General features: G+C 36.3%; 1 protein-coding gene across 3 annotated transcripts; it reads left to right on the top strand.

Annotated features, from left to right (window-relative positions):
- The first annotated feature begins 14,353 nt into the window (after window positions 1-14,353).
- On the top strand, window positions 14,354-19,727 carry LOC115975562 (chorismate mutase 1, chloroplastic). 3 transcript variants are annotated; one of them, XM_031096390.1, is made up of 7 exons: window positions 14,354-14,810; window positions 15,925-15,977; window positions 16,059-16,150; window positions 16,239-16,325; window positions 16,690-16,833; window positions 19,010-19,102; window positions 19,245-19,727. In XM_031096390.1, the coding sequence occupies exons 1-7, from the start codon at window positions 14,626-14,628 to the stop codon at window positions 19,479-19,481; spliced, it is 891 nt and encodes a 296-aa protein (XP_030952250.1). In that variant the 5' UTR covers window positions 14,354-14,625; the 3' UTR covers window positions 19,482-19,727. The 3 variants fall into 3 exon arrangements, with proteins under 3 accessions (XP_030952250.1, XP_030952249.1, XP_030952251.1); XM_031096391.1 differs by adding an exon at window positions 15,711-15,818 and having other exon boundaries at window positions 14,724-14,810; window positions 15,925-16,150; XM_031096389.1 differs by having other exon boundaries at window positions 15,925-16,150.
- The last annotated feature ends 3,550 nt before the right edge of the window (window positions 19,728-23,277 follow it).

Below are 23,277 nucleotides of genomic sequence, written 5' to 3'. Positions count from 1 at the left end.
GACCCAAACCCGATCTAGGCCTATTCTTTCTTTCTACTCCTCGATTTCAACGATGTAAAGGAATCGGAGCTTCCAAGCTCCACCGTGACACCCACAGACTGCCACCACTTCGGGGATGCTCATCACCTCTCTGCATCTCAGTCTAACCTGAGACCAACAAACACATCTGTTCTGAACCCAAATCAAGATCTTATCGATACTCTCTTTACTCAAACCACAGAAACCACTCTCCGATCTACAAGCTAAAAGCGCCTTGAACGGCGCGTGAATCGCAAGAAGTTGATGTGGAGGTGAAGGTATTCACGGATCTGCCAAGAACTGAGACCATGGTGGTGTGTGGACCTACACGTGGTGGCGCGTGAACAAGTGTGTGCAAAACAGAGGGTAAGTGCTGGGTATATGTGTTTGTGTGTGCTTGGTGATTGTGTTCTCTGTGTTTGGTTCTGGTTTGTGCTCTTATGTTGTTGTGATGATGTTTAAATCTGTGATCGCGTTGTTGTTCAAAATGAATTAAATCTAAATTTATGTATTTTGTTGTTTTTAATTCTATTTTTTCTTTAGTTAAAACTGATAATTTTTTTTTTTTGTTTTTAAATAGATGCTAATGTGGAATTTTTTATAATATTTTAATTCTTCTAGCAGTCACCTCAAATATTTGTCAATTGATTGGCGGGAAGAACGAAAATAATAAGCATTAATTAATTTAGGAACTAAGAATAGTAAAATTAAAATATAGGGGTCAAAATAAAAAATAAAAAATTAAAAAAATTAAAATATAGGGAGTAAAATACATTTACGCTTTATTTATTTATTTATGAGAATAAATATTATTCCTGCTTCCTCTTGTGTGTGTGCACTACTATATTGTACTGCTGTGTAGGCTCTCAAATCTCAATTGTATTTCATGTTAAAAATTAATAATAATATTAACAATCCCAATTGTATATATATTTTATTATTCAATAGTTTTTTTTTCAAAGATATGATAACATTTTAATCTATTGCATTAGCTTCTCAATAATAACTCTTTATCATCAAATCAATACATCAATTAATTTTTTGGTATAGGCGAGGTTTAAACATGGTTTTAAAAAACCGGACAAGGGGCAAAACTGTTTTTGCCTCTAGCTCCCAGTTTAATCAGGTTTTTGACCGGTTTTGGGCATTTTTACCAAATCGAGCTGGTGCCCGGTTCCCAGTTGAACCGGTCGGTCTGGTCTGGTTTTTAAAACCATGGGTTTAAACCATAGACCTCTTGTTTGACAAAAAAGTACTTTACTAATTGAACTGAGTGAAGGATTTGAACACAGAAAGTTTCAGTTGGAAATATCAAAAAGTGTCAACCAATCTAAGTCTCTTGCATCTCAATTATTGTATTTGAATGATTTTTTTTTCTGCAGTGATTCAATCAACAGAAAGAAATAAAATAATAATATTTTAAATTAATTTTTTAATAAATTGCACTAACCTCCTCCTATGAATTAATAAATTTACTAGCCTAGCCTCCCAAATTTAGTAAATAACTAGTATTATATATGTGCAATTTACGGATTAATTAAAAAATATAGGTCAATCAATACTAATATTTTATAATAATATTGTGGAAGGGTAATGTAACCTTCATCTAGTAATAGTTGAGAGCCGAGGGCCCAAGAAAGAAATGAAGAAGTCCTGGAAGCCTGATTCAACCAATGGGACCAAGGGCCTATTCCAAGGAATTCCCTTCTGGGGGCCCAATCCACACAACCACATCTTCCTCCTTAGCTAAAGAAAAACACAAGATTCTTTACTAAGAAGAAGTCTAAGAGCCACAACCATCTTGAGGAGTGCCAACGATCTAGGAATGGTAACGTCTAGAATGGGCAACAGTCACCTCTGCATTAATTAGGTGACCCCACCTTGAGCTATATTTATTTCTGAATGACCGACCTAAATAGTGTCATAGACCCAAAACCCCTCTCAGATCTCCAAAATGAGGGAGAAGACACCCGATGGGACAAGTATCTCCTTACCACCATTATCACAACCTACTATGGAAGGAGAGCTCAACCACCATAAATAGGGTCTTACCCCATCTAGATGGGGGTTCAGAAATTGAGAGATTAAGAGAGTATTGTAAGAGCAAGTTGAGTGGAATTTTGTATCATTTCATGGCATTGTATTACTATTACCTCGAATAATAAAGTTCTATGCTACCACATTAATCTATTTCTGCATTCCTTTCCAATTCTTGGTTTCTTGGTTTCACCCCACACAAATATAATTAAATTTAAATAATAAAATAGATTGCTAAAATAATATAACAAAATTCACTTCAAGTTTGGTGACAAAAGCACATTGTGTATGATAATTTTTTTTTTTTTTTTTTTTTTTGCTTCAAAGAAAGATTTTATTGAAAACAACAGCAAACTATACAAAACAGTCCCCTTTCAAAACATTGAAGAAAGAAAGGGGGCAAACAACAAAAGAAACAGGGCCTGCAAAATTACAAAAGAACGCCCATTTGGCAAGAGCATGAGCGGTAGCATAAGCCTTTCTTTTGATCCAAAGAAAACAAATAGAGGAATAAATACATATAGAGCAAATGTCTTGAATAAGCCCTTCAATAGACCATGCCGGTGTCTCCCTTGGATGAGATAAATGAAGGATGCTTTCCTTCGAGTCGCTCTCTAACACAACTCTACTCCAATTCTCTCTGCTAGCAACTTGCACACCCAATCTTATAGCTGAGCTTCAGCCACCAATGAATAGCAACCAGGGATGATATTCGTTTCTACCCAAACTAGATCTCCATTGTGGTCACGAGCTATAATGGCTAGTGCTACTTTGTGTGGGGAGTCTGGGGACACAGCTGCATCATAGTTTATTTTTATGGTACTCATAGGGGGTTTGCTCCATTTCATGCTGGGATTTGGAGGAAGGTGGTGTGAGCTTTGTTTGTCGTCTCTCTTAAACTCTCTGAATCTCTAATCAAAGAGTTTGGACTTCACTTACAACATGACTATTTTGTTGAAATTTTTTTTCATTTTTGATTTTCGATAGTGATTCTAGCACTAGTGTCGCCTTTAAAATGAAAGACACAAGGTCTTTTGGGGAATTAAGTGGTATGCTGTCTATGTGAACACCCCAGCAATTTTCAAACCACAAAACTCTTGCCAAAGAACACGTAGAAAAAAGATGCAGGATAGATTCTTGTTTAGCTTCACAGAATCGGCAAGAGGTGTTACTTCCTTACAAAAATGTAGCCAATCTGAACTTTGTTGGAAGAGCGTTATTTGCAATCCTCCATAGGAAAATTTTCAATCGTTCATGAATTTTTGCTTTCCAAATTCCTATCCAAATATTTTTATTGGTATCATCAAAATGGATGCTTTGATTAGCACAATAAGCAGATCTCATAGAAAAGACACCTTTTCTATCAAGCACCCACACAAGTTTGTCTTCCTTTTGGAACATTGGAATAGGAATCTTCAAAATAGCTTCTATCGATGCATCATCAAAAGTGGCATGTAGTTTTGAACATCCCATGCCCTCCCCTATTTCGTCAAAGAGATCAGCCACCCTAAGGAAGTCCAGTTGTTGTGTCTCATCCCTTGGTTTTGGGCTAAAACCTTGAATCCAAGGAATTCAAGGGTCTTCCCACACGCTGATATTTTGCCCATTACCCACAATAAAATAGGCACACCCTTCTTTAAGCCTAGCTTGGCCTTTTCGATGCCTAACCAAACTAGTGAAGCATTTTGCTTTGGTGGTTAACGAAGCCAATCCCTCCTCACTTTATATTTGCTTCTTAGAACTTGAGAGCAAAGTTTATCATGATCTGTTAAAATAATCCAGCCCAATTTTTTGAGCATTGCAAAGTTCACATTCTTAGATCTTCGAAAACCCAACCCTCCATGTTTCTTAGGTTGGCAAAGACTATCCCAGCACCGCAGAGCTAAGTATCTGGATTCTTTCGCCCTTTGTTTCCACTAAAATCTTCTTGTTATAACATCAAGGTATTCACATATTTTCCTTGGTAATTCAAAAATTAACATAGAATACAGAGGAGAGGATTGAGCAACTGATCTAATTAAAGTGCTCCTTGCTGCCCAAGATAGATGCTTGCTCTTCCAACTTGCAAGTTTACCTTCCAGCTTATCTTTAACAAATTTAAAATCCCGAGTTCTCCTTTTGGTGAGGAACATTGGATTTCCCAAATATTTAGAATCTTGAGGCATTTTCCTCATATTCAAGATACTAGCCAGCTGCCTCTCAGTTTCTCTATGAGTGGATTTTGAAGTTATGAATCCAGACTTATCCTTGTTAATCGATTGCCCTAACCACTCGCAATATTTTTCTAAGCAATCTATCATAGCTGTCACCTCTCTCACAAAGGCTTTCCAAAATAAAACAACATCATCGGCATACATGAGATGTGAAATAGTGGGACTTCCTCTACTGATCTTCACACCCTTAATCCTGCCAGCATCCATTGCTCTATTTATTAATTTGGATAAAACTTCCTGACAAATAATAAATAGGTAAGGAGAAAGGGGATCTCCTTGTCTTAGGCCATGCTTATGAAAAACTTTATTAGTAACAGAGCCATTTATAATAATGGAATAAGACACTGTAAACACACATACCTCCACCCAATTGATAAAAGTTTGGCAAAAACCAAGGTTTTTTAGCACAGTAGACAGAAACTTCCAGCAGACTTTGTCAAAAGCCTTCTACAAATCCACTTTTATTCCCACAAGACCAATTTTCCTTTTACTCTTCTTAAAATAGTGAAGAAGCTCCTGCACTAAAATTGAATTTTCTGCAATCCATCGACCTGGAACAGAGGCAGATTGAGCTTTGTCAATTATTTTACTAAGCAAAGGTATATACTGTATTGCAAAGACTGATAGGCCTGAAATGGTTGAAAGAAGATAAGTTCTTTGTTTTTGGAATCAAAACAATGTGGGAGTGATTTACTTCCCTAAGAAGAGAACCTAACTGAAAAAATATTTTGAACAGCACTCAACCTCTTACCCAACAATATGCCAGTATTGTCTGAAAACCAAAGCTGGCATTCCATCTGGTCCAGGGGACTTTGTGGGATTCATGTGAAAAAGAACCTGGTGAATTTCTTCAGCTGAAGGGATGGCACTAATGTCACGATTTTCCTCGTCTGAAATACAGCGCTAGAAAAGGCCATCCAAATTCTTTGGAAAATCTAATTCATGCTGAGAAAATAGCTCTTTGTATTGGCTAGTGAAGAAGTGTTCAATATCTTTTTGGTTGCTTAGCCACACTCCCTGCTCATTTTTAATGGTTTCAATATAATTTCGACTACGAATGACCATAGACAGATGAAAAAACCTCGTGTTTCGGTCCCCTTCCGCTAACCAAATCTCCCTAGATTTCTACCGTTTTAAAGTTTCATCTCTATGAACCATTCATCCAATTCTCTTTGAAGATTTTCTTTGAGAATTAGATTCTCTAGGCTCGGCTCAAGTTTTTGAATTTCATCTATTTTTGACAGGATTTGAGTAATTTTTAGATTGCAATGTTTGAAACATTCCTTATTCCATCTTGAGAGTAGATGTTTGGATTTCTGGATTTTCCTGCATAGCGAGAAAGTGGGACTTCCTTCATGGGGAATTCTCCAAGCATTCAATATCACCTCCTCACATGATTCATCTCTAACCCAAGCAGCAATAAATCTAAATAATCGTGATCTGTGAGACATCGAAGGAGATGTATCTAAAACAACTGAATTAAGATAAGATTTTGCTGCTGTGAGCCCGTCTGGATAGGCTGTTTACAAATCCTTTACGCGCGTTTTAGACAAAACGTGATTTGCCAAATTGTTTGGCTCCACAAAATCAGCACGTTTGCATTTTCAAAATCCAGATTTTTCACGTTTGCAAAACACTGCAAAGCTTTGCTTTTTCAGAAACGCAGATGGGCTAACCGCTATTTTTTTTTCTTCAGAAAATCAAAATAGTGCCAATACGATAAGAAATAGCGCCAACACGATAGGAAATACCAGCTTTATCCCTTCCCCCATGTATATCTCCTCCTTTATTTTCTCAGTCAGTCTATACTCTTCCATGTATATCTGCTACTCTGTTCTCTCAGTCTCCATGAGCTCTCAATTCTCTGTTAATACTTCTGCTTCGTTCTTCATCTTGCTTGCCAGGTAACAATTCTCTCTTCCTCTTCTGCTGAATTTTTGTTATAGATTTGGGCTTTTTACTGGTGGGTTACATGATTGTTTGAATTTGAAATCAAAATTTTAGAACTTATTTTGGCTGAGAGATTTGTTGCTGCTGCTGTTTTTGTTTCTTCATGGGTTGTGGATTTATTTGGGTTTTTGGCTGCTTTCGAGACCTGCCCATTTTGGGTTTTGATTATAATTATTGCTTTATATTTGTAGACACATAGATATCATGGTGGGTTGGGAATAAATGGATGAAGGAGTTTTCTTTATTATGTTTCTTATTCAAGAATCACGACTGTGTTTATGGGCTTTTGATAAAAAATTCAATTTTTAACATTCTTTAGTGATAAAAAGCTTAATGGGTATTGTAAATGCACTTCCAGTATAGTGTTTGTGTATCCTCTCTATGCGAGTTGGCCCTCTGAGTTTGACAGATTTTGGAATCTATTTATGTGTGCTGCTGGGGAGTTGAGGGTTAGATATGTCTATCTCTATGTGCTTGTAGTGGGCATAGTTCTGATAACAAAGGGGAAAAGAGCAAAAATACTATTTATTGAAACTAACAATTTGCTGTTATGGAGAAAATTTGGAATGATAAAGAATTTTACTTGTGGTCCTTACCAAGAAGTTTGCTATCATGTTTTTCAGCTTTTATATGACCAGATATTGGATACATCTTTTACATGTACCATATATTTCAATACGCGTATATAAACCATATATTTTAGCTGAGTTTGTAGAGTTGCACTTGCCCTTGGAAATGGGTGTTTTTCCAATATTTCAACTTTCATGGCTTTTAGACAGAGGGATTATATTGTTAAATTTAAAAATTTGCAAGACCAAAATCAAACCTTTTAAAATTGAGGGACCAAAAATGCAATTTACCCTCAACACTAAATAGTGGTAGTATAATTATAGTTCTTGAAGCAAACAAAGGCAACAAATATAAACCTACAATTGATAATGCTCAAATTTGAGCTTCTCCAAACTTTACAAAGTGCAGTGTTAGAACCTTGATAACAATGCACTGATCTATTGCTTTTTAGCTTCATTTTACTCTAATACACAAAAAATGCATAATCATCTTGCTCATTTAAGCATCAATGAAAAACCAAAAAAAAAAAAAAAATGGTACACATGCATACACCTATGGGAACAAAAGCAAAAGCACTACAAACAGCCATAACATTGTTTGTAGTATATGTAGGCTTGTACATTGCTTTTATCATGCTTAAGCGTTGTTGAAGACGGCATATTTGAAATGCTGGAGATATTTGAAAGTATTGAGTTTGTTTTCGTAGATACTACTGAGTTTTCACTTGTTACTTACAAAAGCTTCTGTTCCGACTACTATGATTGTTTTTCTGTTGTGTACATGAGCTGCTATATCTCAATTTGACATCTTGATGTTGAAATTGGATTCCAGATCAGAGTGGTTGTGTCTTATTGGAAGTTTAGCTTTTATTTGAGAGGTTAGACTAATTTAAGCCTTAATTTGATTCTCTCTTTTTTATATTATTTTGTCCATAATGTTTTGTGCATTAATCTCAAGCTGAAGATCTGGTTTTATGTACTAGACTTAATGTCAAGTATCTTGGGGGCAGTGGCTGTATGTGGTATGATCTTTGTGGGAGTGAAAATGCAGGTTCTTCGGAGACTATTAGGATGTGTATCTCAGTTAATCAAGTTGTTGCTGTAGTAAATTCTTCTTGAAGTGAACTTGCCATGTTTTTTAATGATGTGGTTTTCCTAATCTCTCATAATAGCTTGGAAGAGTAAGCTCCCTTCAGCTTGGTTGGGCTCATAATGGCTCCCTGATTGGGTTGGCCTAGGCCCAATATCTAGCACAATTTATAACACTTGATATTGTGCTGGAAACTAACGAAAGAGAGTATCCCATTATTGTGGGGTTTCCACTTTTTTTGGGGTTCAATTTCTTTCTAAGTATGTTACAACCCAATAAGTTTGATGGTGTTTGTGATGCACTATCCTACGCTTGAAAATGTGCTTCATAATTGTTTGTTTACGAGACATCTTACTATTAATGAAATGAGTAATAATTTTCATAGTTTTCAATTCACAAAGAGCTTTCCAAATTTGGAATTAATTGCAGATTGGATTAGCAATGTTTTGAAATTCTATCAATACACTCTATTGCTCATACTGTTTTGGATTCCAAGAGTCCTGTTGCCTTACCTTGTTATTTTCACCATATTGGATTGTGTACAAGTATTAGAGGGAGAAAGAGAGGGAGGAAACATACCAATAATCACTGTCCAAATTTTTAATAGTTTGGTTACTAGGTTCTAGGAACCCAAGTGGAAATCAGACCCCCAGGGTACCAACAAGGCATCTTTCCATTTCTTTGTGCGATATGAGTATCATTTGAGCTGGTTAGTGGAAGTTTGTATAGAGGGAAATTTTATTGTGGATTGGTAAATTTCACATGCATCCAATAGCCTTGAACCTATGATCTCACTCTCTATCTCTTTTTTTATTGGAGGAGGGAGCGCATTCGAGTTAGAGCTTTTTGCTAATACAACTAACTGGAATTAAAAATTATTACAAAATTCTAGATGTTGCCTTTAAGCATTCCTTCATAATTGATGCGATTCATTGCATTTTGCATCATAGTTGAACTCCATTAGTTTTGTTTTCAGCATTTTGTGAGCCTTCTCTGTTTTGTTATTAGCATTTCGTGAGCCTGCTCCGTTCTGTTTTTCTTACTTGCACATTATCTTACTAAGATTTAGATAATACATGACGAGGTGCTCTACAGATGTAGCTTTGTACAGCCTTCCCAAGCTTTATATTCACTGGCAATAGCTCTGTAGCCATACAAGTCAATAAGCTTTGGATCCATATGTCATAATTTAACTTTGATGATAATTAGCTCTGCATATTTTTTTTAGTAATTATTTTAATATAATTATTTTCCTAATCATTTTAATATCTTCCTCTTGAAGGTAATTGTTTTCAATAATAATTAATAAAAACACTGATTAAAGGAAAAATGACAAAATAACCTTAACAAAATAGTTAAGTCATTTTTTGGAATTTACACCTAAAACAGTCATTTTTAAAATAGCTTATCCAAACATTTAATGTAACTTTAAAAATAAAAAACGCATATTTTCACATTTTTACCAAATGCTTATCTTGATTTATAAAATGATGTTTTCAAAACGCACGTTTTAAAAATGCACCTTTGTAAACAGCCTATTCAAATGGGCCCTGTGTATGATAAGTTTTTTATTAAAACAAAAGGACGAAAATACATTGTTGGTCCCTAAAATTTACCTACTAAATACTATTAGTCCCTGAAGTTTCAAATAAGTGCTTTTAGTCCCTAAAGTTTTAAAAGTGAGCATTATTGGTCCCTTCATTAAGATCTGTTAATTTGTTATTTATATGTCTAACAGAATAATGATGTGTCAATTTTATAATGTTGTGGCAACTTAGTTTTTAGGTCTAATTAATTCTAGTAATTTTTAAATAAAAAATAAAATAAAATATTCACGGCCATAATAACCATCACCACCATCATCCCTCCCATACTCCTGCATTTCTCAAAACACTAGCAAAGTATCTGACAACCCAAGACCATGGATCATAACAAACGATAAAGACTTGCTGGCAACCCAAGACCACATCACCCATACATAGGCCGCACTATATAGGTCTAGAACCTTTAGATCAATCAACTATTTTTCTTGAGTTTTGAAATTACTTAATTAGAAAAATAGAAAAGTGAGCTTGAAGAAAAGTTATGGGCTTATTGTTATGACTGTCATTGCTGTACCTTACTAATCTTTGTGTCAATTACTTTTCATTTTTGGTCGATTTGATTTGCAAGCCACAATGACAGTGCCTTTGATTGAAATTTTGCATTGGGTGTGATAGTATGGGTTTTTTTCTTCCTCCGCAGTGGATCCGATTCCACTCCTAAACTATCTCCTCCGACTTCAACCCAATGAGGACCAACTCTTCCTTCCAAGATTCTCACCAAAGATCTTGTTGACAGTGATGGCGGCTATGAGATACTAGAGCTGAATCATATACCCCAATGGCCAGCCTTTTTTGTTTGTTATGACTTATGAACAATGTGGTCATAAGTTTGAACGTTTCTGGTGTGGTAAGAAACAGTGGCATTTAGGAGAGGGAGGTGTAGATAGCTAGCAATAGGGTGATTTATTATAATTATTTTTAAAAATAGGACTAAGATTGTGATTACACCTACAACTAAGTTGTCATGTCATTAAAAATTTTGCCACATCATGATTCTGTTACACACATAGACAACAAGCTAACATAACTTAATAGGGGGACCAATAATGCTTAATATTTAAACTTTAAGGACTAAATCTGCTCACTTGAAACTTCAGTGAGTAATTGCACTCAACAAGTAAACTTTAGGGACTAATAATGTAGTTTTGCTAACAAAAAATTATAATATACCAGTCCAAGGCAATGCATTGCACAGTTTTACTTATAAACTTTTATATATATTTATTGTAGGGGGCGAATCTTAAAACCAAGCCCGACTCTTTAAGAATGGGCTGGGATAGGAGCCAAATACAACTAATTTGTAGAGATGGGTAATTAAGGCCAACTTCTTGTTTCGTAAGGACTACATTTTGATAATGAAAGAAATGGGGTTGGCAAGAATGATAAGACTTGATATAAATGAATTAGGAAAAAAGAGATTCTTATTTTATTTCCTTCCTCGAGCTGGCCGAGGAGCAATTGTTTCTTAAGAAATACACTTCTCGGTTTTACACAGTTCTCTTTCTCTCTCTATCTCTACTTCTCTCTTTGAACTTTTTCCGACCCTCATCAAGTATGACCTTCCTTCCTATTTATGGCCGTTTGAATTGCATCCCAGCCTTCCACTTAGAGGGCTGTCGATCTTTCTTTGGATATTTGTCCTATCACTGCCTTACTGATGGTGGTAAAGTAGGTTATAGGCTGTGAGGGCACTGTTCAGGGGTCATTTTGCCATTAATGTGGTAGGGTGAGTTGGTGTAGTGCACTGAATGTGGAGATGATAGATGCTTTTTCTGGAAGTTTCCTCCTACTCTTATTCATATGGCACAATAATCCTTCTCGGCTTCCAAACCCCTAGCCTTTATACCTTATCTCCCATCTTCCCAGGAGTATCTACTTCTTGGCTTCCTCGGGCGAATTGCCATTCTCGGCTTCCTTAATCCATCTAGTGCTTTGATTGTTCTGATTAAGCTGGGCCTGATCCGATGAATAGTCGGGCCCAATTATACCTCTGGTGGGTCCCACTGATGGTTCCTTCTCTTCGGGCTCCCTCTCCCCCCCCCCCCCCCTCTCAACACACACATATATATCGAGGTATTTTCATATCAAGGTATTTTCATATTGAGGAAATTAAAGACTATCTATAGTGTAAAATGCATAATATGATTTGTGTATATGAACTTTTGCTTACTTCTTCACTTCAAGCTAAATTATTTCCTTGGGTTCTTTATTTTCATTCTTAGTCCCTCTTTTTCGTTTGTAAGCCATCTTTTGTTTGTAGCCATAATGGTTGTTACTTGTAAAATGCAACATGGTGTCTCACACATACTAGGTTATTGTAGAGAGGAATTCTTTGGGGGTAATTGCAACATATTGGCTTAAGTTTTTGAACCCATGATCTCATAGATATCATGAAACTTTATGAGCCATTAAGCCAATCATTTAGAGTTTGTTTGCTTTAATTTCAATGACTAGTTATTGTAAAGTTTTGTTTGTGAATGTGGAAATCATATGTAGTAATCTTCACTGGGAAGATACAGATTTTTCCAAGTGTACGCTTGATGCTTAATATTGCCACCATCTTCATCCTAAGAGTCTCTTGGCTGAATATTGTATAAAATGATGTTTATTTGTGATATACTGATATGGGCGTAGTTCAAATTTATTTGGGAAAATGAGAAGAGATGTGAATTTTGGTAGTGCCATTGTTGAAATTTTGAGAAAAAAGTTTGTAAGAGAGGAGAGAGACATGATTTGTTAGAGAAAAAAAAAATTGAATTGTGGCAATACCATTGCCGAAATTAGGAGAGGGAAAAAATTTGCAATTGTGGCAATTCAGTTGCCGAAATATGAGAGGAACAATAAAAAGAGGAACTTGGAATTTCAGCAAAAATTTAGAAAATTTTGGGGCCCACAAGGAGAGAGAATTAGTGGAGGGAGGAGAGAAAATTTGGTAAAAATTGGTTGTGATTGTTTTTGACAAGAATAGAACCTCTCATGAAACTTTATGAGCCATTAAGCCAATCATTTAGAGTTTGTTTGCTTTAATTTCAATGACTAGTTATTGTAAAGTTTTGTTTGTGAATGTGGAAATCGTATGCAGTAATCTTCACTGGGAAGATACAGATTTTTCCAAGTGTACGCTTGATGCTTAATATTGCCACCATCTTCATCCTAAGAGTTTTTTGGCTAAATATTGTATAAAATGATGTTTATTTGTGATATATTAACACGGGCGTAGTTCAAACTTATTTGGGAAAATGAGAAGAGATGTGAATTTTGGTAATGCAATTATTGAAATTTTGAAAAAAAAAGTTTATAAGAGATAGGAGAGAGACATGATGCGTCAAAGAGAAAAAAAAAAAAAAAAATGAATTGTGACAATACCATTGCCGAAATTAGGAGAGGGAAAAAATTTGCAATTGTAGCAATTCAGTTGCCGAAATATGAGAGGAACAGTAAAAAGAGGAACTTGGAATTTCAGCAGAAATTTAAAAATTTTGGGGCCCACAAGGAGAGAGAATTAGTGGAGGGATGAGAGAGAATTTGGTAAAAATTGGATGTGAGACAATTTCTTTTCTAAGATTTGTAGCTTTTAAAAAAATTGGATGTTGTTGTACAATACACCACACTTTATTGTCGGTATTGGAAGCTAAAATTATTTATTCTTAGATTAGTTAAATATTTCAACAAATTTCTTTTTTAATTATTTAAAGGATAACTATGACAGAAATCAGATATGTTGGAAGTTTAGAGGTTTTTTTTTTTTTTTTTTTGAGAAGCGGAAGTTTAGAGGTTAAATCCATATTTAATATTAACTAAATACAAAAATATATAATAAGTTTGTAAATGTTAATAACCTTAATTTAAAAAATATCCACTAAAATTTAAATAATTTTCGAAAATATTACACGAGTTAGAAAAAAAGGAGATAATATAATCAATACTTCAAGTACGTGGCATAATTGCTAAACAAACACATAATTTCAAATTTATAGAAAAATTTATCTTCTATTTTGAGAGAAGTCTAATTACAATAAAATTTTACAATAGAACTATAAATATATTAATTATAATAAAAATTAAAAAATTATTTATTTTATTGATATATGCAGCCACATCCAATTTTTTTAAAAGCTACAAATCTTAAGGAAGAAATTATAGCTACTATCAATATTTGGAATAAATATTATTAGTAGCTTTCCTTACAAACAACAAAACTTAGTGTAACCAAGTAGTTGATGCCATACTTAACTCACCCAATTTGAGAGGTTCAAAATTTCAAGTTCCTTTTGTTACTGTTAGGCAATGGTATTGCCATAATTCTTTCTTTCTTTTTTCTCTCTTTTTTTTTCTTTCTTTTCTACTCTCTGTCACATCATGTCTCTCTTCTCTCCTTTACTTTTTCTCAGAATTTCGATAATAGCATTACCAAAATTCGCATCTCTCCTAATTTTCCCAAATAAGTTTGAAATAGTGCCCATATCACAAATAAACATCATTTTATATAATATGCAAGCAAAAGACTCATAATCTAAGGTAATTGAATCGATATAATTAGACAAATAAACTGATTATCAAAAAAAAGACAAATAAACTATTTCCACCCTTATTATATTTTCTTCCATATAGGAGATTGGGTAGCAAGTACTTTAATTAATTTTCCTGCTTCCTTGTCAAACATCACAAAAATTGCACTTTATAATATTAATTCGTCTCCAACTTGCATTTTAAGCTTGAATCTTAACAAAATAAATTTTTTCCCAGAAGAAAGGGAAGTAAAACCAAAGTTAATTAGTTGGTTCTTGACTATTTGGTGGGTGGGTGGGTGGGTGGGGTTGGGGGATATTCCTCACGATTGATTTAGTTTACAAACCAAAACAGTGTCAAACATTGTACAAACGCAATGGAGGAGAATGTGTCAAACTCAAAAGTGTCACGTTGCGTGTAGGTGTAGGTGTAGCGTAGATTGCCAACTCTCTCGACTCACCCAACACACCTACTACCCCTCTGTCCTCTCTCACTGTCTCACCCAATCCCAAATCACTAAAAGTAAAACTGGCCCAAACAACATAACGTCCTTTGTCTTTGTCTTGGGTTTTACTTTTTAACGGGTTTCTCTTTTCGTCGTTCCTTGCCGTCTAAGCTCTCTCTCTTTCTTTTCAATGGAGGCCAAGCTGTTAGGAGTTGCCTCTCCTGCCATTACAGCTCCTTCTCATACTTCCAGATTTTCGAAACCCATTTCCCCTTTTGTCCACCAGACCAGGCAGAATCTCTCTTTCAGCTTCCGAGGTTCAAGCTTGTCCAAAAGAGGCATTCAATCTGTACAAGCTGCTGCAACTTCCACTGGGTACGAGAACACCAACCGTTTTCTCTAATTTTGTTCATTTTCGGAATCCAGCTTGTTTTGATTATTAAAATTTAAATAAATAATTATAGCTTTTTATCTTTGGTTTTACACAATTTATGGCACTTGTGTGTGTTCTTAATATAATAAGCATTCATATTAACATTTAAACATTATGGTCGATGATCTGATCAGTTTTGCATCCCAATGAGCTTCATAAATATAGGCTGAAATACTTGCAATTAAGTTCAAGTTTGACTTTCCTCTTCAAATTTAGAAAGTTGCATTTTTGTCCTCGAAAAGTTTCAATTTTGTCGGTCTGTCCATTTAGCCTAAACCTTATTTTATCCCACATATGCAATTTCTTTAACAACAGTTAGATGGGATTTTATTAAAAAAAAAAAAAAAAAAAACATTTAGATGGGAAGATGGAAGTGGTACTTTTTATTTTTTATTTTTTTTAATTGCAACTTTTTAAATTTGAGGAACAAAATGAACTTGGACAAAATTTCAAAGGCTGAAAAATATATTCTAGTGATACATTTAAAACAAGAAAAGAAATCATGAATAGTTGACAAAGTACTTAATTGCAACAATTAGTAGTTAAACTTACATTTTATGCTTGTTTTATGGTTTGTTTTCTTGATTTATTTGTTTGTAACCATGTTTCTAAGTAAGTAGAGTTAGGCGATTCAACCTCTTCTCTGCAGCAGGTGCTCTTCATGTTATATAGTACTTCTTGTACTTCCATTTCACTCATTAAAATATATATATATATATATATAAACAATGCTAATATCAAAATGTATGCAAAACGCAGCTTCATTTGTCCCCCTTGATTGGTTTAAGATTTTCCAAAACTCGTTGCTTAAATATATCAATGCATCCATGATTCTTTTGTAGGACTTCTTGATCAACCAGATAGCTATTGGTTTCTTCCATCAAATTATTGGTAACAGTCCACTTTGTGTGTTGTGCTGGCATGTCTTCCTGCAATCGTTGTAAATACATGTAAAATTCTTGCGAGAATGCAAATATTATAGAATACAGTTTCAGTGTCCTGTGGATGGATTTGGGCATCTTTTTTCTCATTTTTTGGTGGTTTCTTTTTATGTAGATCATTGGCAATAAAGAAAAGGGTGGATGGGAGTGATAACTTGACACTAGAGGGTATAAGAAATTCCTTAATTCGACAAGAGGATAGCATTATATTTAGCCTTTTGGAGAGAGCTCAATATTGTTATAATGCAGATACATACGACCCTAATGCTTTCTCCATGGATGGGTTCCATGGCTCTTTGGTTGAATACATGGTTAAAGAAACTGAAAAGCTTCATGCTCAGGTATGTTAAACCTCTGGAAAAAAAAGAATAGTTGAAATGAAGGTTGGGTTTTTGAAGGCATTCTGATTAACTTCTCATTGCACATTAGGTGGGTAGATACAAGAGCCCTGATGAGCATCCTTTTTTCCCTGATGACCTCCCAGACCCATTGTTGCCACCTTTGCAATACCCACAGGTAAGAATAGTATTAAAGAGTAAAAAATGAATAATAATCTGGAAGGGGGAAGAAGGGGAAATTCAATAATGTTAATTTGCTTGCTTCATGAAAAGTCAACAATCCTTCTATAAATTTCACACTAGTTGGGTTCAAAGTATATTTAGGTTGCAAAATTGATGTAAAGATAAGTCTTCTCTTTTATTAGTTATAATTAATGAAATTTTTCTTAAAGGATAACCCTGAGAACATTCCTGACTCTCTCTCTCTCTCTCTCTCTCTCTCTCTCTGTGTGCACTTAGATTTTTATTAAAATAATTGCTAGTTGTTTTTTCATTTCCCCTTATTCTCTGCCATTTTGATACGGTTCCTAACTTGCAAACAGGTGCTACATCCTTTTGCTGACTCAATTAATATAAATAAGAAAGTCTGGGACATGTATTTTAGAGATCTTATCTCAAGATTAGTCAAGAAAGGGGATGATGGCAATTGTGGATCAACTGCTGTTTGTGACACAATGTGCTTGCAGGTATGCATTTTGATCAATTCATACATGTATTAATAAACTTCAAAGTTAATTTGGATGAGTATAATAGTATGAATTCTACTATAGTAAGTGCAACTGAGGGACTTACTCTGTCTTTATGGTCCCCTGAATTAATTATCTTATGCATCTTGCATCTTTTGCTAAATGTTCCCCTTGTATCTCAACTTCGCATCTCTCTCTCTCTCTCTCTCTTCTTTGTGCACTTGTATACTTCGTATTACTTTTGTTCATGGAAGAAATTGTGACTGTTTGACTACCACGGGTAAATCAAGCAGCACAAGTCAAATCTCCCTAATAGAGCATCTAATGAGAGCTTTTCCCTTAATTGAGCAACATTGAGATTTTCCGAGTGAAAAGCATTTGGCAGTTAAGGTGGGGTCAAATGCAAAACAGTAAATGCAGTTCCTTAGACCTTCCTGAGTTTAGGGCATTTTTTGGTCTGAATGCAGAACTACCAGGATAGGTCCCTTAACACCACCTACTGTTGGCTAAAATTCAAGATAAGCTCCTCTTCTCACACATGAACCCATAAAAATATGGCATTATTTCAGAGAGGTTTGATGTAAGGCTAAAGCCTGCCATAACATAATCTCAAATGTAGATGACTTATACTTTTAATCCATGTAGGCCAACCTCCGGGACAAGACATGCCATTGCTGATGCTGGTTAAGATTCTTATTAAGAAGTTACTATTATTAGCCACCTTAAATGGTAGCCTGCTATACATTGTTGTACATAGACCCGTACCTGCTGTCAATAGTGAGTTTTTTCTTTTGCCAAATGCTTAAGCCGCTAGACTAGGGTCAATTTGTTTATTTCAGTAGATTCATTAGGAAGTAAAAAATTTCAAATCTCTGTTGGAAATACTAAGTGTAAGATCTTTATTCTTTAACATGATAATTCATCTTGGCAAAATTCAAAAGTCTTCATTTCTTACAGTAGGATCTATCTTGCCTGCCTTGGATGAGTTTCCTGTAACCCAAGTAAGTGAGATGACATTGGTGTTGGCTGGTTTAATCTGGTTTGGATTCAAAAAGTAAAGAAAGCTTATCCTTTTTTGGTATAATTCTGGCCTTCTTATTAATAATGGAGTCCCTTATGTGAAGCGACCCCTTTTGGTTGTGCTTATTAAAACTGCATTGTGGGATTAGGAGTTGGTTTCTCGGCAATTATGCCTATTTGTATGGTGCAAGAGATGTAAAGTTAGTATAGGAACTAAAACTTGACCTCTCAGGACTCAGAACATCAAAGAGAGAGTACATTTTTATGATGTCTGTCATTGGCATGCAACTTGTGTTCCATGATGTTCTCATATGATTTCTCTCTTTATCCACTTTATAGTAGTGGCCTACCATATACAAGCTTTAGTGTGAAAATATATGTAATCATAGTGGTTGGCTCTGATATCAAATGTTAAGAACCCATGGATAGAACTCACTCTTGAAAACCGGCTTGCAAGGGGAGGGTGCCCAAAAGCTTACAAACACATGATTAAACTTATACTTAATCTATGTGGGACACTAGGATCATAACATATACTGTATACCAGGTTTAGTAACCACATGCTGTGTTTGAGGTATTGCATCCACTATCTGGTGAAAGCTTTCTTCCTTAAGCATCCTCCACATATTCATTCCTTGCACTTTTGAAGATAAAAGAAAATCATGTATCAGTCCTGGCAATTCCATTTTATGTAAAGAAATAAATAAATCTCTATATATTAACATGTTATCTACCTCCCTTGTCTCATTTACAGCAATATATAAGTTTGAAAAATATGCAATTTTAATACATCTGGTGTGTGGGTGAATTAATTATGGAAACTTTTTTACAATGATGGTGGATAAGCCCAACCAACTCATTTTTCACACTCCTTAAATATATTTTGACTAAAATTTTAATATCTATTGACTAATTGCATAAAAGATTCTCTCTTGACGTATCTAATTGTTTGCACTATGTTGTGTAAATGTTATGTTCATAGTATATTAACTGTAGGTAAACTCCAAAGCATATCTATTAATGCAGTTTTCAAACACAGCAATTTGTGGCATTATTGCATCCCTATGAACAGTACTCTTGTCAAAAGAAGGGGAACAAGATCTCTCTCTCTCTCTCTCTCTCACTGTGCATTGATGCATACTTGTTATGATTGCAGGCTCTGTCAAAGAGAATCCATTACGGTAAATATGTAGCGGAGGCAAAATTTCAAGCCTCTCCAGATGCGTATGAAGCTGCCATTAGAGCACAGGTACATAACCTTTCTTAGATGCATTTCTACTTTACTTCTCCTGTGCAATTTTTTGGGTGTGATTTGCATTTCTGAATCTTTCACTTATAGTTTCTTTTGTTTTTGTTTTATTTTTTTGGCGCCGTTGTGTTGGATTTTGCAGGACAGTCAAACACTGATGGATCTGCTGACATACCCAGAAGTTGAAGAGGCAATTAGAGAGAGAGTAGAAATGAAGGCGAAAACTTATGCCCAAGAGGTGACAATGAGTGTAGAGGGAGATGAAGCTGAACCGGTTTACAAAATAGAGCCAAGCTTGGTTGCTGATCTATATGGGGGCTGGATCATGCCATTGACAAAGGAAGTTCAAGTTGAGTACCTGCTTAGAAGATTGGATTGAATGGTGTTCCAGTCACTTTCTCCCACTATTTATGATATATATTTTGTTTTTAGTATCGTCTACCATATATGATGAGATGGAGAATCAGAAACTCTTTACGGATAGTGGTTTTCGATGATTGTCTTTGTAATTATTGTATCTAAGAGGCTCTAAGATGCATTAATAGTGAATTTGTGATGTAAAATGATATAAATTTCCAAAATGGGTGTAGTTGGAATTTATTCAAATTCTTCTTTGAATTGGTTACTTGAGTTTTTTTAATTTAAAAGTAACTAGTCGCTAACTTGTGCAGTACATGACGTTATTTTGATGGGTTAGTCATGTTCAAACATGTGAAATCTGTAAGTTATATGTTTGTTGTCTACTATTACATTAGGTATATTACAACAATAGGTATTAACATCACAACATTTATAAAATACCAGCATGTATATAATTAGTAATAAGTTTTTGATGTAGTAGTCTTGCGACATTTGCAAAGCATTTGGATTGGAAGACTCTTTTCTTCTAATTTTAGAATTTCAACAGTTATGGGAGAAGTCAATGGAGAATTATTAGTTGAAGTTTATGTTATTTCTATTTTCTATTACTATTAAGATGTGATAAGGAAATTTTTTGACATAAAAATCATCTAACTCTTTAACCCGTTGGGATGGAAATACCTCACCTGATGACTCGTTGGTGGATAACTCATTCCACCTTCGCAAAAACCCGACGATACAACCTTCCCCAACAACCGACCACTTCATAAAAGACCCGTCAGGCACCACGCGATTAGTCTCAACGATTGGCACGCATATAAAGACCAAAGTATAGCTTGGGAGTGTAGCATGACATAGGGGTTGAGGGTGCCTGACGGATGAATAGCATGCTCGACAAACGGATATGTGTACCGACAGCATAAACCAAACAAGCGGTTATGCATACTGACAATGGAACACGTTGGGTCCCACGAAGCTCTTACATGTTGTCCACTCATGAACTCTTACATGGAAATAACTTGCATATCACGCCCTAAGACCCTATTACACGTTCAAAATCTTCCTAATATGGGAAGAAAAGCCCTAGGATCTCGGAGCCTTAACTCTACAATCTTCTCTACAAGGAAAGCCCCTATATTCAAGGGATCTCAATTAGCTCTACAACACTATATAAACATCGAGCACTCGCTTCCTCAAGGTATGTGAAATTATCCTAGCTCTTGCATCCCTAAATTCTTGGATATTCTTCTATCACTGACTTAACCTTCAAAGGGTCTTTGGTCGACATCCCACCGATGCTCTCTGTAAGTTCTTTACCTTTTTGTTATTCAGGTACCCCTATTAGAGCGTTTGTGGATGATCAGCTCACTAATGATTTTTGTATATCATCAATTGGTGCCGTCTGTGGGAACAAGTGATTAGCCATATCACTGCTTCTAAGACAAAAAGTTGCGTGGTCCAATCACGATCAATGGCTACCATTAACCAAAAGACCGGGAATCCCTCCAACGCATTGGAAAGACAAGTACAAACCCTTGTTGTGGCGGTCAAGGGACTCACCCAACGTAACCAGGAGTTGGAGCAACAACTGAACAAGAGGAATGAGCAACGTCCTAACAATCAACATGATGAGAGGGGCAATGGTGAGCGCAACAACAGCCACCTCCCAACGAGGGGACGACAGGAGAAGAAAGATCAGAAAGAAAGCAACGCCGCAAGCAAACGAGATCGACAAGACACTAATCGTCCGTCCGAGCTAGAAATCGGTGCGATCCGCATGGCACAGGACATGCAGATGATGAAGGAGAAGATGGACATAATGATGAACACCATAAGGGGACGAGTATCCATCGACCTAGACGAGCTAGTCCATCGGACTAACTCACCCTTCATAACGCAGGTCACCTCTTTTCCTCTTCCAGCCAAGTTCCAGATGCCACAGGTAGAGGCGTATGATGGATCGAAAAACCCACTCAACCATCTAGAATTATTCAAGACCCTCATACACCTACAAGGGGTCCAAGATGAAATCATGTGTAAGGCCTTCCCTACCACACTCAAGGGACTGACTAGGGTGTGGTTCAGTAAGATAACACCCAACACCGTCTTGACCTTTAAGGAGTTGAGTGGACATTTTGTCTCACACTTCATTGGCGTGTAGAGGTACAAGAGGTCCACCATGAGCTTGTTAAACAAGTAATGGGAGGACGAGAGCTTAAGGTCGTACGTAACTCGATTCAACAAAAAAGCCCTTTTGATCGACGAAGCCGACAACAAGGTCTTGGCTACAGCTTTCACCAATGGACTCTAGTCCAGGGATTTTCTCTTTTCCGTCTACAAGAAGGATCCAAAAACTATAGCAGATATGTTGTACCAAGCTACAAGATACATGAGCACTAAAGACACTATGATAGCCTAAGGAGGCAGACTAAAGAAGAGAGAAAGGCAAAAAGATCCCTGTCAAGATAGAGGGAGAAATACTGCCCGAACAAACAAATGAAGGGACGATAAAAGGTCGAAACCTCCACCTAGTAGGATGACCAATTCACCTTGCTGAACATTCCACTCAATTAAGTCCTCATATAGATAAGGGACGACGCAGCACTAACGTGGCCAAACAAGTTAAAGGGAAACCTTAACAAAAGACTGAGGAACAAGTATTGCCACTTTCATCGAGACCACGAGCACGACACTTCCGAATGTTATGATTTAAAGCAGCAGATAGAGGCCCTCATCAAGTAAGGAAAGCTAAAGCAACTCATCAGGTGAGAAAGAGCTAGAGAGAATCCACTAAGGGATTTAGAGCCCAACCAATGGACCAAGGAATGAACAAGAGCTCCACTCAGAGAAATAAGGGTGATTATAAAGGGAAGCATGATAGCTGGTTCCTCTAGAAAGGCAAGGAAGACCTACTTACGAATGGTGCAAAGTGTCCAAATCACTAGTCGTCTGCCCAAGTTGACAAGGGTCGATAACCCAACTATTAGCTTTTCTGATAAAGACGCCCGACGACTCGACCACCACCTTGACGACGCTCTAGTCATCAACCTATCGATAGCTGACTTCAATACCCAATGAGTCCTAGTGGACAACGGAATCTTAGATGACATCCTCTACTATAGTGCCTTCCAACAGATGAAGATCAACAAGGAGCAGCTTTTACTATCGAACACTCTGCTTGTAGGATTCGATGATACCAAAGTCTTCCTCGTCGGATCCCAATGACCATTGGCACATATCCTCAGCAACTCACCAAGGAGATCACCTTTTTAGTTGTCGACTGCTCCTCAGCCTACAACACCATCATTGGGTGACCTACACTTAACACATGAAGAGTAGTGACCTCTACTTACTACTTGTTTGTAAAATTCCAAACTGAGTACGGAGTAGGGGAAGCACACGAAGATTAGATGGCTCATCGCGAGTGCTACATAGCCATGCTAGAAATAGATGATCACCTACAAGCTCTAAACATCGAAGAGCAATGGGTGACGGTAGAGCCAACGAAAGCCTTGGAAGACGTTTCTCTTAATGACGAGCGTCCAAACTAGACCACCCACATTGGCACATAATCCAGCCTTTTGGTCCACAAAGAACTTACCTTCTTCCTGAGGAACAATCTAGACATTTTCGCTTGAAGCCATAAGGACACACCAGGGATTGATCCTAGTACTGTGGTTTATTGGATCAACGTCTCTCCACCCTTCCCCCCCATTCAACAGAAGGAGAGGGTCTTCACCCAAGAAAGGTTCAAAGCTATAGCTAAAGAGGTTCACAACCTACTGGAAGCAGGCTTCATCAGAGAGGTTTGCTAC

The sequence above is a fragment of the Quercus lobata genome, chromosome 2 (assembly GCF_001633185.2).
Source record: "Quercus lobata isolate SW786 chromosome 2, ValleyOak3.0 Primary Assembly, whole genome shotgun sequence".
NCBI lineage: Eukaryota > Viridiplantae > Streptophyta > Magnoliopsida > Fagales > Fagaceae > Quercus > Quercus lobata.
The sequence above is the reverse complement of the archived record's forward strand: the minus strand, read 5'-3'. Positions and strand labels throughout refer to the sequence as shown.